Below are 14,426 nucleotides of genomic sequence, written 5' to 3'. Positions count from 1 at the left end.
TCATTAAGCTCAGGTACAATATGTACTGTATATTCACCTGGGAAAAATATCTCGACGCTGATGCTTTAGTTTTGCACCGGCTTAGTTGTGTAAATATTTGATCCAGTCTCTAATTACGGACAGTGTGATGATGAAATAGATCCCGATTAACAGATATGCCCGCCTCCCCACCGTAACGGTGAGGTCCTCAAGAGGACTGCTCTTTTCGGAGCTGGGCTAATTTGCCCTTGTCCCTCATCTACCATCATTCTTACACTGGGCAGCGGTTCCCAGCATGCCGTGGGAAGACTCATTCACAACAGCTATTATTCCTCCTTGGCCAATTTAACATCATGCCTGAGGAAGTCAATATTCAGTTCCATATGTTCCCTATGTACGGTACACACTTTTTGATCTTCACAAACCTTCTTCAGACTTTTTGCTGTTCTTAGCATAACAAAGGTTTTGGGAGTTCATAAAAATAAACTACATAACTGCTTGTTAAAAAAATGACAGATAAATCTTACAATACCGTAGATTATAATGAAACATACACAAATATGGGTACTTTTTTCACTAAAACACATTTTTTTTATTATTTTCATAGAGAACATTTTTGGTGTTCAGACCAAAGCCTAAAAATGAATCTGTGTTAGGAATTATGTTTAGATCACATTTAGGACATCTTTTACATAGGTCACTCCAAACAAGTCAACTAAGTTTCAACCGATCATTACACGAGCACAGTGTCTGGGAAACTCCCCTCAAGTTGAGACATATACAAACTGCCCAATCTCTGTCGGAGTTGTTTAAAAAAAAAAAAAAGTGTAAAACTGGAGATGTTTTGAAGTTTTTCTTCTTGAGTATTGTAAATCCTTCAGCGTTAATATCGCATTTGCTTTTTGAAATAAAAAACAAAAATAAATAAAAATGCACTGTCACAAATAGGGCTGCGTGGTACAAAATTCATGGCAACAAAACGTAACATTTATGAGTGCATAACTGAATCAGGCAGTTGAGAGAAAACATTCTATTCAGCAAGGGGATTTCACTTTTGTTTTCTAACTTAACTGGGCTTGACTGCATGATGGTAAAACAAAAAATACATGAAATGGTTGAATTTTGTGAGGGATGCATTGATTTGTAGAACTTTAAGACTTGCATAATTACATTGGAAATCGTGACAGATTGAAAAACATTATTCCTATAATACATCTGTTCCTTCATGAAATTATGAAAACAAGAGTTAAGCTGCCTTTAGTATTTACTTACTGTTACGAGCTTTTTGAATGCATTAATTGCTCTATCACACGTGCACACACTGCAAAACAGTGTTGAACGGTGTGTGACAGAGAGCCAGTCAAAATGTTGAAAACAAGGCCATACCTGCAGAGCACCAGTGCACTAAAGCGTGCAAACCTTTGCTTCTATCAACCAGTGACTCAAATTGTGTTTTATGTCGTTTTGGAAAGAGGAAAAAATCATGATTAAAGAAAGTCATTTGTAAAATCTAAAATGTACTTCCATTTGCACTGCCATACAGCCAAACCTTTGTCGAAATAAACTGGTTTCACATCAGATCAACAACTATTACAGTAGGGAAATGCACCCACAAAGAAAAACGGCATTATTCCACAGACTCCAGCAGGTGGCACTATTTGACTACAATGCTGCACACAATCGCCTTCACAGGTAATGTGACGCAAAGCGGAATTCATTCATAGTGATGTAAGCGTAAATGGGAAATGGGTTGCATTTACATAGCTTAGTAAAAGTCTTGGGCATGTTCAACGGGGAAGTTGTTATTTAAAATAAACAATGTTCTTGTAAGCTACACCTTGATTTCTGAACCAAACTGTTGCAGTAACATGTATTATGTCCACTAGATGCATGCTGTTTTTATTGCCGCAATATTACCTTGTACTTAATTTTGACGGAAACATTGACCATGTGAAGCCTGCATAACTTAACTGATGAAATGTGTAGTCATCTACTGAAAATGATCTGTAACCAATATATTAACTATTTTTCAAAGACCATAGGGTCCTTTTATTAGAAAAAAAAACAAACAAACTTTTATTATGTACAGACATCTTACAATGAAATATCTTACAATGAGTATTTTTGAAGGTTTTTACAACTTTTGTCAGTACTGTTTAAAACCCCTAAAGGCTATATTCAATTTAATGGATGGCAGTCATTTACAGGGCCCTACCTACACTGAGACCAATTTGGGTGCCAGGATTGCTAACAATAATAATAACAATAATAATAATGAACAAGGGTTTACACAGGTGACACCTGCAATTTTATAAATGGCAAAGAAGGAATTGCAATGTTAGTGAGTAGAAGCTGTCGGTTGTGTTTAACAATTATGATTTTTACCTTTGTTTCATCATTTTATATATATATATATATATATATATATATATATATATATATATATATATATATATATACATACATAATGATGATCCCATTTAGTTAATAATTAAAGTGGGATTCATTTACGGGTCAATATTGTCTAAAAAGACAGCCAGTAATTTTGTTTAGGAAAAATGAACCTACAAAACTTCAATGTTGACTGTGATACCGTGGAAAATTTGGGTGCACCACTGCAACCAGTGCAAAATGTTAAGTCTAGGGCCCTGCATGATTATTAATCCTCTAGTAAAGCCAGCAACTAATAAAAAAAGAGCAGAGTTTATTGCCTCTTTTTGAGGAAAAGGTGGGGAGGAAATCAACTTCTCAGCCGAGTCAAAGTGGATCCAACACGGACAATGTATGTCTATACAAAGCAAACTGAGCAAGTTATCTTAAAGCAGACTGAGCCATTTCAGAAACGAGAGCCAATTACAGAGCATCAGAAATGCATGATTTCGGAATCTGAAAATTAATTTATTACAGCAGTGTGATGAAGAGTCCTAAACAAACATTTTAAACACTTCAAGTAATGAAATGCAATGCGACCTATCCGTTTTAGTTTGATTGCTTTTTTCTATTTAAAATGCCAGATGAATATTAACTGTGATGCCTCACATACAGCATCAAGCTATGTAAAAACGTGAGCATGTATTGAGTTAGCATTCCCTGTTATCCGCCTCAAAAGAAAAAGGACAGAATGATTGCATATTTGCTAGATGGTGTTTTTATTTTCCTTCCAGCGACCTTTTAATCTCCTCAAAACTCAATAGATTTAGACTTTTTTTTTGGATAGAGTGACTGCCCACACTCTCCAGTTAGACACAGCTGCAAATCTTTGTAAATCTGATTTTGAGCGAGAAGATTAGAGGGTAGAAGCACGATTTCACTGGAGAGGGACCTTAGAACTGATTCTCCAATCTGTAGGCCCAGAGATGTTTGGTAGATGTGTGCTCTTGGTGCACAATGCACAGCAACATATTTCATCACTGAAGCTAACAGTTTTTTTTTTGTTTGTTTTTTTAAAGTTCATGACCTTGAAGGAGGGATGAAGAATTGGAAACGCATTCTGTTTCAATCTCATTCGCCCAAAAAAAAAATCTCTCATCCTCACATAAGTAACAGTCTTTTATGGAGGTATGAGTGTTGGTGGCATCCACTTCAAAGTGTAGGTGTTAGGGATGGTAGCGTTACCATATGTGGGATTCACAGTGAGTCATTTTAATGACGCCGACTCCACCACCTAGTCGTCGATAATTCATTCCACCATACAACCTGCGAAGAGGTCAAATAAAGTTAAAACCAAAGGCATGGGATCAACATGTATTTTTTTAAGAGTTGTTAAGGATGTATACAGAAGCATTGATTTAATTTTTTTTTTAAAAAAAGGTTAATAACATTTAAATGGCAGTACCAAGCAAAACATGAGACTGTGACCCCTAAATTGATATATTATGATAGACTATATGATATACAGTGGTACCGCCATTTACGAACGCCTCTTATTACAAAACATTCACGTTAAAAAACGCTTGGGCGGATTGTCTCTAGTAACAAAAGAAAATTCAAGATACAAAAGGCAAACATTGTCGGCATATGAGACACCAGCAAGACTATGTAATACATTATCACAACTCATGATGTCTATCACATTTGCTACAGTTTGTGATGCATTTTTATAATTTAGTAAAATGCTGGTCTGCCCACAAAGACACTAGTTTTTTGCACCGTTGTTTACTGTGGTCTTCCACTTTTCTTCTTTACTCATTTCATCTACCCAACCCACCAACAATTTACACTGTAGAACTAACAAACATAACATTGACATTAGCTACGGCTAAATTGTACATATTCACATTAAAACACATCAGTAACATACCACTTTGGGCTGTCGCGGTTGACGTTAGCGTTGTTAGAAGTTCATTAGCACTTTAGCAATGACTTCACACTTCGCATGACCCCAAACTTAAATAAACTTACACACTCAAAACAATCCAAAAATGAATATTATTTGCTCCTGTGAACTTGTAAATCATTCCTGGATCACTGGAAATGTCAAATAAAAACGTACACATTAAATGTCCTAAAAAGGTGTCTCTCCCTGCACTGCACTTATCACAACACTCCAGCAACATCGCAAGGCAAACAAGTGAACCTGCATTCATATTGTCAACTGCTACTATTAATGATTACTTTAAAGGGTTTGAGTGTCTTATTATTCTTTACATGACATATTTTTATTTCTATGTACTAATGTAATTCTACTATGTATTTGTTATGCATTTTTACAAATTAATAACATTACTCATTTAAAGGCTTTAGACCTATTTTGGGAGGCTTGGAAAGGATTAGGGCTATTTACATGAAAAAAGCGTCTCTACTGATGATAGATTCACGTTACCAAAATTACTTCCGAAAGAAATGAATTTCTTAAGTAGATGTTCTACTGCAATCATTTGCCATTGTTTTAGCATAAGCCTGCCCAGTAAAACCAAAACATTTATGATACCTGATACTGTTTATTATAAAATCCACAAATGTATCGCTTATGTTGTTTAAAAAAAAAATAATAACACAGTGGACCCCCAGTTTACGACATCCCTGCCTTGCGTTTTTTTTCACCTTACTTGAACCGCAATGTTTTTTTTGTCCCCTCTTTACGCCATTTGTTCAGCTTACGACAAAAATCAACATGGCGGTCAGTGTACGTACGCGACCGATATGTTGGACGTGTCTGCGCTCATACTTTTATACACAGTTTATCGCTTATGTCACTACAATGCTGTTCTGCTATTGGTCGGCGTCTCGGTCCCATGGGCGCATGCTAAAGACTGGATCTCGTCTTGAGTGCTTAAAATAACGTATTTAATGTGAATTTTACTGCTTAGTTCAAACTTGAATGGGTTAGCCATGGGTCCCAAGATTGCTAGTGATGTTAAAGAGAGAAGAAGATTATTTTTACGGAAACAAAGCTGAAGACAATCAAGACACACGAAGAAGGCTAAGCTAGCCTACCCTAGGCTACCGTTACTACGGAATATGGCCATAACAAGGTTGTCACTCACGCTAAGGTAAATAAATATTTTCAATATTTGTTTTATTCATGATGTGATTCAAATGTATACATGTATGTTATATATATATATATATATATATATATATATATATATATATATAGCACTTACTATACTATTTTGATATCATTTTTTAATATGTATATTCAATTTTGGTGTTTTTACACGCATTAGCTATTTAACATAGGTTTGGATTGCCTGCCATACGATGAATTCGCTTTACGATCCCAACCGCGAAACGGATTAATCTCGTATTCCGGGGACCCACTATACATCGGCAATCCGACCTTGAAAAAAAATTGTATATTAAATCAATATCGCAATATTGGAGGGAGGTTCTGATTACATTTTGTTTTTCAAAATCGTTCAGCCTTCATCCAATTCATTTCCACAAATTATGGCAATTCATACGATTTTTTATCAAAATAAGCAGGTGACAAAAATTGTCAGTTTTGCCAACAAGAGGGCAGGCTCATACGGAATCTTTATGTTGTTGTTTGTAATAAAATAAAAACATAGCATATGGAAAATTATTTGTAATGAAAGGACATGAGACTAATTTGGATTGCATTCGGGGGAGCAGACTTTCATGCTACCTGAAATGGGAAAATGCAAAACATCTTACTCGACGGAGAGCAGTCCTCTTTAAAAATTTCACTTGAGGAAACATTGTAAATGACATTTTAACTAACATGGCAGTCTCTTTGAAAGTCTGAATCTTTGTAACTATTCGTAGGTAGGCAAGGGTTACCTACCTCCATGTGTTGGCGTCAGGGTCATAAACCTCTATAGTTTTCAAATACGTCGTCCCATCAAATCCTCCTACTGCCATTAATTGACCATTGACTACGGCAAGGCCCACCTAAAATAAATAAATAAATAATAATCAGAACAAATACACCAACAAACTGATCAAAGTGACAAGACAATTGAATGAAGTACATACTCGTGGTTTGAAACCCGAAGATTTGCATTTTTGTGGGTGACAACAAAAAACCTTTGATGTTTAACTTTTTTTTTTTTTTTTTTTTAAATATTCATAAGGAATGGTTCCAATCCACTCCCACCCCATTTTCGTAAATAATGTGTTTGGAATATTGGCCTTTATTGTTGGGGTGGGCGTAGGGGGATTTTTTTTCTCCCCACTTGCTTGGGTGTCAATTATAAACAGATTTTCACTACAGGCCAGCCTAATCCCTATAACCCACAAAAAGCTGAGGTCCACTGTAATAACGATGACTGCAATAATACCCCGCTCCGTCGAGACGTCATAGCAACTACAGGAGACCACTGGTTGGTCCTTGGATTGTAACGCTCCGCGCTGCTCAGCTCTGTTGTGTCATCCCGGCCTCCAACAGAATAAATCATGTCTTGGTAGACTGCACAGCCAAGGTGCTTCCGTCGGGTACCCATTGGAGATACTGTGTGCCATCGATTCTCCTGAGGATTGTAACGCTCCACTGAAGAGCAGAATGAGGGAGGAAGAATAGCAGGTGAAAAAAAAATTCCTAATAGTTCCCAACTTATAATGCCAAGTGGTGATTTTTTTTCAGCAAATAATAGCACATACTGAATTATGTCTCCTTGATAAGTGCTAAACATTCTCCCAATACACTGAAAAAAAAACTATAAAGACGTACATAATTCAGTGGTACTTGGGCAAAATTAATTTGTTTCTGAAAGTCATTTCGTAATGTCAATCTTTCATAAGTAGAACCGCTTTTTAGACAAAAATAGCCTAAAAATGTTCCTAAACCCTTTAAATGAATATTATTAAATTATAAAAATGCATCAAAAATGTCGGTGGAAAGTGCGGCTGAAACGAGTAAAGATGAAAAGTGGAAGACCACAGTAAACATCGGTGCAAAAAATAAAACAAAAAAACTATCGTCTCGTTTGTGGTCAAGCCGGCATATGAATGTTGTGATAACGTATTACATAACAGTCATGTTGGCTTGAGCAATCGCCTCTCATATACCAACAATGTCGCTTTTCTTATCTTGAATTTTCTCTCGTTACAAGAGACAATATATTTCCGTCCAGGCATTTGATAAGTTGAATTTTTCTTCGTTCATAAGTAAAGATACCACTGTAATTAAAAGATGTTGAGTGTCGTTTTTGAATAAGCATCGGGCTCAGGCACGCTCTTTTTATGTTCATTGGGTCTAACCTCGTGACTGAGAATGCATTTTCTAAAATTACAGTTTCAGTAGAAAAAAACTTCATATCATGCTGTTTACTTAATACCTGTATTTAATGGGGATGTCCCATCAGACCCTCCTACAGCATAGAGAAAACCCCCTAGCACAGCAACAGCAACACCCAGTCGCCTGGTGCTCATAGAGGCCACACGAGTCCATTTATTCTCCTTTGGATCATACCTGTGCAGCAAGCGGGTAGTAATCCATTGAATTATTTTCCTAATTCAATGGGGAATAACATGGGGTTTCAGAAGATACCTTTCTACAATATTGAGACAAGAAACACCATCCTGTCCTCCCACAGCATACAAATAACCACCAAGAACAGCTACGCCTACACTGGTCCGACAGGTGCTGGTCGGCGCCACATCACTGCTCCACTGGTTTGTCTTTGGATCATATCTGAAACAGAAAAAGGAACCAGGTAATGGCACAAGGCAAACAGATTACAATACGTATGTGAAAAGAAAAAATAATGCATTGGAATTAGACTCCTTTTTACTATTTTCCTCTCTAAAGCAAGGGTATGGCAAAGTATACCTTGCTTTATTATTTAATGGCTCAAAGAGCATTTAGATTAGTTAGCACTCAGTTTCCCTCAAAAACTGTTATTTTATATTTACTGCTAATTATTTTTTGTTTAGTTACCTAATTAAATAATGGGTTCAGTGATTCTTCAAGTATGGCATGAGCTCTTGAGTGAAAGGTTTTAATAGTGGTTACTTTGATAAGCTTAGGGAACTACTGCTCCGAAGAGACCATCAAAAGCAATATTGCAGCATACCTTTCTACTGAGTTGAGGTAGGAGGAGCCGTCATGTCCTCCAACAGCATACAGCAAATCATCCAAGACACTGACACCCACTCCACAACGCCGTTTACTCATTGACGCCACCATCCGCCACTCATTGGTCTGAGGATCATAGCGTTCCACACTGGATATGGCATCCCCACTGCACCAACCACCAACTATGACAAAAAGGATGAATATTGAGCCTTATATTTTTTCAGGAGCAGGGAGAATTACAGGATCTTATCCTAGGCGCTAGGGCAAAGTCAGAGTGTCAAAGGAGTTTGAAAATGGGTGAAACATTTGTTTATACAGTATATATGGGCATATAGTACAGACCTGATTACAACCTTATGACAACTTGAAAAATTGACCGTTTGCACACTTGGATCTCAATCAGGTTTTAGCAAGTACTAAAATGTGCAAAAAATAATGGAACTTGGAATTAATCAATTAACTTGTAATTTTAAAATAATTGAAAGAAGCTGTTAATCAGCTAATCAAAAGTTTAAGGCTATTGCTCCGAAAAACAAACAAAAAAAAAAACCCTCCAAACCAGAACAAAAAAATTCCTAATAAAACACAGTAATTGATTATTGATTGATTATTGATTGATTATTGATTGATTGATTATTGTCCAAAAGAGTGATGTTATTCACCCTGAAGAAGTCTTTTTGTCAACCAAGCATCATAAATTGCAGCATTGTCCGGTTGAAAAATCCAGCTGTTAACACTCAGACGACCCAAGATCATGATGAAGCCCCTCTACTGTGCTTGGTAAAAAACAAAGATCTCAAGCAAGATCTCCTGGTCATGCTAGTAACATTGGAAGCTATTTTGATGCCACCTGAAATGTTTTCCAAAAGGAGATAGTGGGTGGATGTCAAACCTGGAATTCAGGAGGAAGCAATGTGGTTTTCATCCCGGCTGATGAACAGTGGACCAGCTCCACACCCTCGGAAGGATCAAGGGTGTATGGGAGTTTGCCCAACTGGTCTAGATATGTTTTGTGAACTGGGAGAAGGCGTTCGTGTCCCTCAGAGAAGTCTGTGGGTGGTGCTTCGGGAGTATGGGGTAAAGAAACCCCTGATACGGGGTGTTCGATACCTGTACAAGATCAGCATATCCAAATATGACAGCATGGTCATCAGTAGGAAAAGGGTGGAGTGCCTTCTCCAGGTTGAGGATGAGGTCAAGATATCGACAGGCCGATCGGTCCATCATCTGCTGTGATGAGAACTCTGTGTTGGTCTGTTGTGATAAGGAAGGAGCTGATCGATTTACCCATTGATCTACGTTCCTGCCATCACCTATGGTCACCAGCTGTGGGTCATGACCAAAAGAATAAGATCCTGGATAATCGGGCGAAACGAGTTTCCTCCACAGTTTGCCTGTTCGAGTTTGAAAACCTCGGTCATCCGGGAGGAACTCGGGGTAGAGCTGTTGTAGAGGAGCCTTAGGCTTCAGGTTAGGATGTGTACTGGATGCCTTCCTGAAGAAAATGTCCTGAGCATGTCCCAGCAGAGGCCTCGAGGAGTGATACAAATCTACAATTTCTAATTCACGCTTGTGCTCGATAGCAACAAACTGACTCGCTCAGTCCATCTCCAATGTCTTCCTCGTGCCTGATAACAATGAACATTACAATACACAAATATTCCTTTCATAAGGAATGTCCAGATAAGCACTGCAACTCAGAAGTGGTATTGATCAGTTTCCTCACTTCAGTGAAATTGCTTGCTGTTCACTTCAGTGCTTGCTGTTCACTTCAGTGACAGAATATGGAATACTTGACTAGTATTCGCATCAGGATCTAGCTTCATACTGCTACCACACAGTTAAGTACCAGAGTAGCAATTTAAATTAAATAAAATCATTAGATCGCCCCGAGATTCACAATGAGCGAGAGTTGTCATTTCCACCCTCTGCATATTTGCATTTGTCTTAATTTATTTTGAGTTTATCAAATGTGTTATGCAAAATATGTACTTTTTGAAACAGCTGGGAAAACAAAAATCATAAATAAAAATTCCATTCATGTATTCCATCCATTCATTCATTCATTCTATCATTCATGGATGGAGGGACAGATGGAGCTTGCCTTTTTGATCAGCTGATAAACAGCTTATTTCAGTTTTGTTTTTTTTATTACAAGTTATTTTTTTCCCCTCACTCCTTCTTGCTTTTGTATATTACAGCTCTACTTAAAACCTAGTTAAGATCCACATGTGCAAAAGGTAAATTCTAGCAATTTTTCAACTGGTCTTAAAATTTTGATCAGCACTTTATGACATGGCCATTACTGTTGCCTGTATTTTCAATGTTTGCGAGTTTTTATTTAACCTGTAAAAACAGCCAATGCTGATTTCTAAACCATATGTATTTCTATTGTACGTTATATAAACTGACCTGCAAAAAGTACTTCACCACACCGTATGGGCTTTCTTGGGCGGGTTCTGGGGCCCTGCATCAGTGGCCTTTCTTGTGGCAGAAGAAGGTAGTTCTTAGCCTCATCAACCAGGTCTCTAACAGCCACAGAACAAAGTTAAGAGTAAACCCAATAGTTATCAAAAAAATATACAACTGATACGGTGTGGAATGAGAAAGACCTAAATGCAAATTCTACATGAGCAAAACATATGACTTATCATTTGGAATACCTGCACTCTTCATCACTTTTAATGAGAGGGTCTGAACCAACAGTGCCCACCAAGAACTTGGGGCTAAGAAGCGGTAGTCTGACATGTTGCAAAACCTAAAAACAAGTAAAAGGGGGAAAGAAAATGTCAATGTGTATCCATTTTTGTAACTACACTGGCACTGAAATCCTTTACCAACTGTAACCAAACCTGGGGTAGTTGCGGTCTGCGTTCCTGAATGCTATATTTCACCCAAGCCATCACAGCGTTGAAAACTTGCTCCTCACTTCGCACATTAAGTTCATCGCTGGAAATGATATCAATCAGCTGGTTGGCAGGCAGCAGCATGAACTCTTCACTTTCCATAACCTGACAAGACAAAGGAGAGAGCTAAAAAATGAAACACAAAAATTGCTTTCAGGATCTCAATCATTTTCAAAAGCAATTTCTATTTCGCTTGGCTGGTTTACAAATTTCACTGTAAACACTTAAAGTAAAGAATTAGCAAATACAGCACTTACAGTATTTTGCTACTAACCCAACAGCTGTTACATTTTCAACCATTTATGTATATGAGCATTCATATACACAATTGCAGAACCCATGGCATAGATACTCCTTCAGCCCCACATTCAATGGTGTACAGCTGACATCGCAAACTCACGAGTTGCCGCTTCACGGCCCGCGATATGCTCATGATTTTGGTCTGAAAAAAAGGAGTATGAAGTATGCTTTCTCCCAGCTTTAATTCAGGGTGTTTCTTTACTTATTGTTGTGTTTTGTAAGATTCACCCAAATTGAAGCTAAAAAAATAAAATAAAGTTATAAACAAGGTCGACCTGTGCTTGGACAAAAACGGTAAAGCAGTGAGCCTGTCAAAAATGTTCCTGTCAGTGTCTTAAATACCCTTACTTACATCTGGTGGTTGTTAATGTGGAATCCAATCAGCAAAAAATAAAAAATACCAGTATAAATACATCGCTGAAAATTTCAAATAATAATTGTGTAAAAAATCAGGTACTGGTAGTGATGGGTCCGGCAACACCGATGCGCGCACCGAGCTCAGAGAACAATCCCTGCGTCAGTGCGTATAATGCTTTAAAACAATCACGTGTTGCATGAACTGCATTGGCACTGCAAAAATGTGCCAAACTCTGTTCATAAGAAAGTGCGTCTGTCAAGGCGAAGCAACCACTGAAATCATCCAAATCACACAGTTGCTTAACTGCCTTGTGAGGGTGTTCTCCATGACAGGAGAAATCGCAACAGATTTCATTTGAAAACGTTGGAAAAACTCATTTTTTAATAAAAATGGTATCAAGACAAATAGTTGGAGCATCCTCATTCACGTCAATTTCTTTGATATTTTCATGTTGATACATGTCACATTATTTAAAGATATGCAATTATATGTTATGAACGCAACTAATTGAACTTAGATTTTTGTAATGATACATGTTTATATTTAAAGACATGGAAGAATACCTTATGAATGCAATGACTTGAATGATATTATTGTATGGAGTAGGTCATCAAATCGGTGTCAGTTCAGTTTGTCAAGTGGGTTGCCTGCAGGGATTTTTAACGTCCAGCAGTTATCAGAATTTGATGACACAATATTAACACAGTGTCAATCAACATAATGTGACACGCTCCATAACGCCTCATCAACCCATCACTAGGTACTGGTATTAATGTGCAGGTGACAACTGCGATATCACCGGGTGGCATCTGCCTTCTCTTCTGTATGAATGCATGAACAGTGTACTGGATTGAAAAATGTCAACATGAATACCTTCTTACCTCTTGAAAATTGTGTTGCGTGAACTTGTCTGCAATGCGCAGCAGCTCACGGCAGGAGTGAGTGTCTGCAAATGCTCTGATACCCAGACAGTTGGAAGGATCCAGCTGCCTTTTGAGGAACTCGCAGCAGGCCTCCTGGATCTCAGCAAGCTGAAGCAGACAGGCTGCAGGTAGCAGAGTCTGGACATTGCCCTCCTCCACTGTCACCTGCAAGGGGAGGGAGCACAACTAATTTAAAGTGATAGATTTTTTGGAAACGCTGTTTTACTGATCTTCAGTAATCGATCTGAGATAAAGTCAAACTATCATTTATATTCAGTGTAGTGCTTTTACATACCTTTAAATATTATTTTTGAATATCGAACATGCTTTGTACTTCAAATATCATTTTTAGACATTTTCAGTTTCAAATTCACATGTATACATTACCTTGAACCAGTGTCCTTGAAGTGTTTTAATTCACAAAGAACAGAGTATTCAGTCATAACTTACTTTTTACAAGGATAGGTCATTCTAAATTCAGATAATAAAATGGATAAACAAGTTTTTGGCTAAAGAAGAACCTTTGATGGCTGATCCTTGCTTCTATGTGTGTGGGTCCGGACTGAAGGCAGAGGGGAGGGGATGAGGACTACTATTTGGACAAATGAATAAACTACTGGGACGAAATAAAACCAACGCCCTTTTATCTGATCTGCTTAGTGGGTTGAGGAGTACCGGGATAAAGTCTTAGACAAAAAGGCCCAGGATCTTGAACTTTGTACACATGCTAAACTCTGAACATAAAAACAAACTAAATTGGTATTTCTTGTGAGAGTTTTCATTGGCATTCTTGTTGGGTAAGTGCAAAATTGCTCATTCTTTTGGACTTGGTCCCTGATAACAGGATAACAAAATGCAAAATTTTAAACAACTAGAGTACACGTACTCTACATAAGATGAATGCAGTTTACCCAAAAATCCATCACAGAATTGTGATTACCTGGGAAGTGTAGGCGAAGTCGATCAACAATTCCATTGCTCTCTCATCAATGTCTCGAATAACTACTTCCGTCTGCCTACTTTCAGCAAGCTCCCCAGTAAACATTGCCCTAAAGAGAACAGGAAAGAACATTCTACATGGCATAAAAATTGAGGATGCTAATGCACAATGGCGAAGCAATCAATTAAGTGACAGACGTTTCCTTACAACAAACTTCTCAATTTACAATTAAGCCTCCAATTAACAAGCCATTTTACCTGAAGTAGGGACTGCAAGCAGAAAGGATGACACGATGGGCATAGATTTTCTTGGCACCCACAACTAGCACTACATCACAAAGCTCACGGTGCTTCCTCAACAGGTTTATCACCTCCAGAGTTTGCCGCGGGTGTTTGTCAGAAACGTATGGCATACGCGCAGGCTGGGGGACCCCTTCAGGAAGCTTGTTAGGGTCCCCCAGAGTGCAGCGGCTGGTGATGTCCATTCCAGTGGCGTCTTGACGTGCGCTGGTGGCCCTTGAGATGAACAACATTGCCAG

At 38.0% G+C, this 14,426-nt stretch overlaps 1 protein-coding gene across 3 annotated transcripts in view; it reads right to left on the bottom strand.

The window, feature by feature from the left end:
* The window catches only part of klhl20 (kelch-like family member 20), a 28,015-nt gene that overhangs the window by 11,168 nt on the left and 2,421 nt on the right, over nt 1–14,426 (bottom strand). For 2 of the 3 annotated variants that reach the window (XM_088429813.1, XM_088429814.1), the window contains exons 3-14: nt 14,146–14,403; nt 13,889–13,997; nt 12,907–13,113; nt 11,314–11,472; nt 11,125–11,219; nt 10,874–10,989; nt 8,460–8,643; nt 7,934–8,077; nt 7,722–7,855; nt 6,726–6,934; nt 6,230–6,336; nt 3,595–3,675 (exon numbers count right to left, since the gene is read on the bottom strand). In XM_088429813.1, coding sequence (XP_088285939.1) covers nt 3,595–3,675; nt 6,230–6,336; nt 6,726–6,934; nt 7,722–7,855; nt 7,934–8,077; nt 8,460–8,643; nt 10,874–10,989; nt 11,125–11,219; nt 11,314–11,472; nt 12,907–13,113; nt 13,889–13,997; nt 14,146–14,403 — 1,803 coding nt within the window. Of the gene's footprint in view, nt 1–818; nt 3,676–6,229; nt 6,337–6,725; nt 6,935–7,721; nt 7,856–7,933; nt 8,078–8,459; nt 8,644–10,873; nt 10,990–11,124; nt 11,220–11,313; nt 11,473–12,906; nt 13,114–13,888; nt 13,998–14,145; nt 14,404–14,426 lie in introns of those variants that run through there. The other variant, XM_088429815.1, reaches the window with a different exon arrangement.

This window comes from Hippichthys cyanospilos, chromosome 12 (genome assembly GCF_059441005.1).
Source record: "Hippichthys cyanospilos isolate Australia breed blue-spotted pipefish chromosome 12, RoL_Hcya_1.0, whole genome shotgun sequence".
In the NCBI taxonomy this organism is placed as follows: Eukaryota; Metazoa; Chordata; class Actinopteri; order Syngnathiformes; family Syngnathidae; genus Hippichthys; species Hippichthys cyanospilos.
Note: the sequence above shows the minus strand (reverse complement) of the source record. Positions and strands in the feature narration are given on the sequence as shown.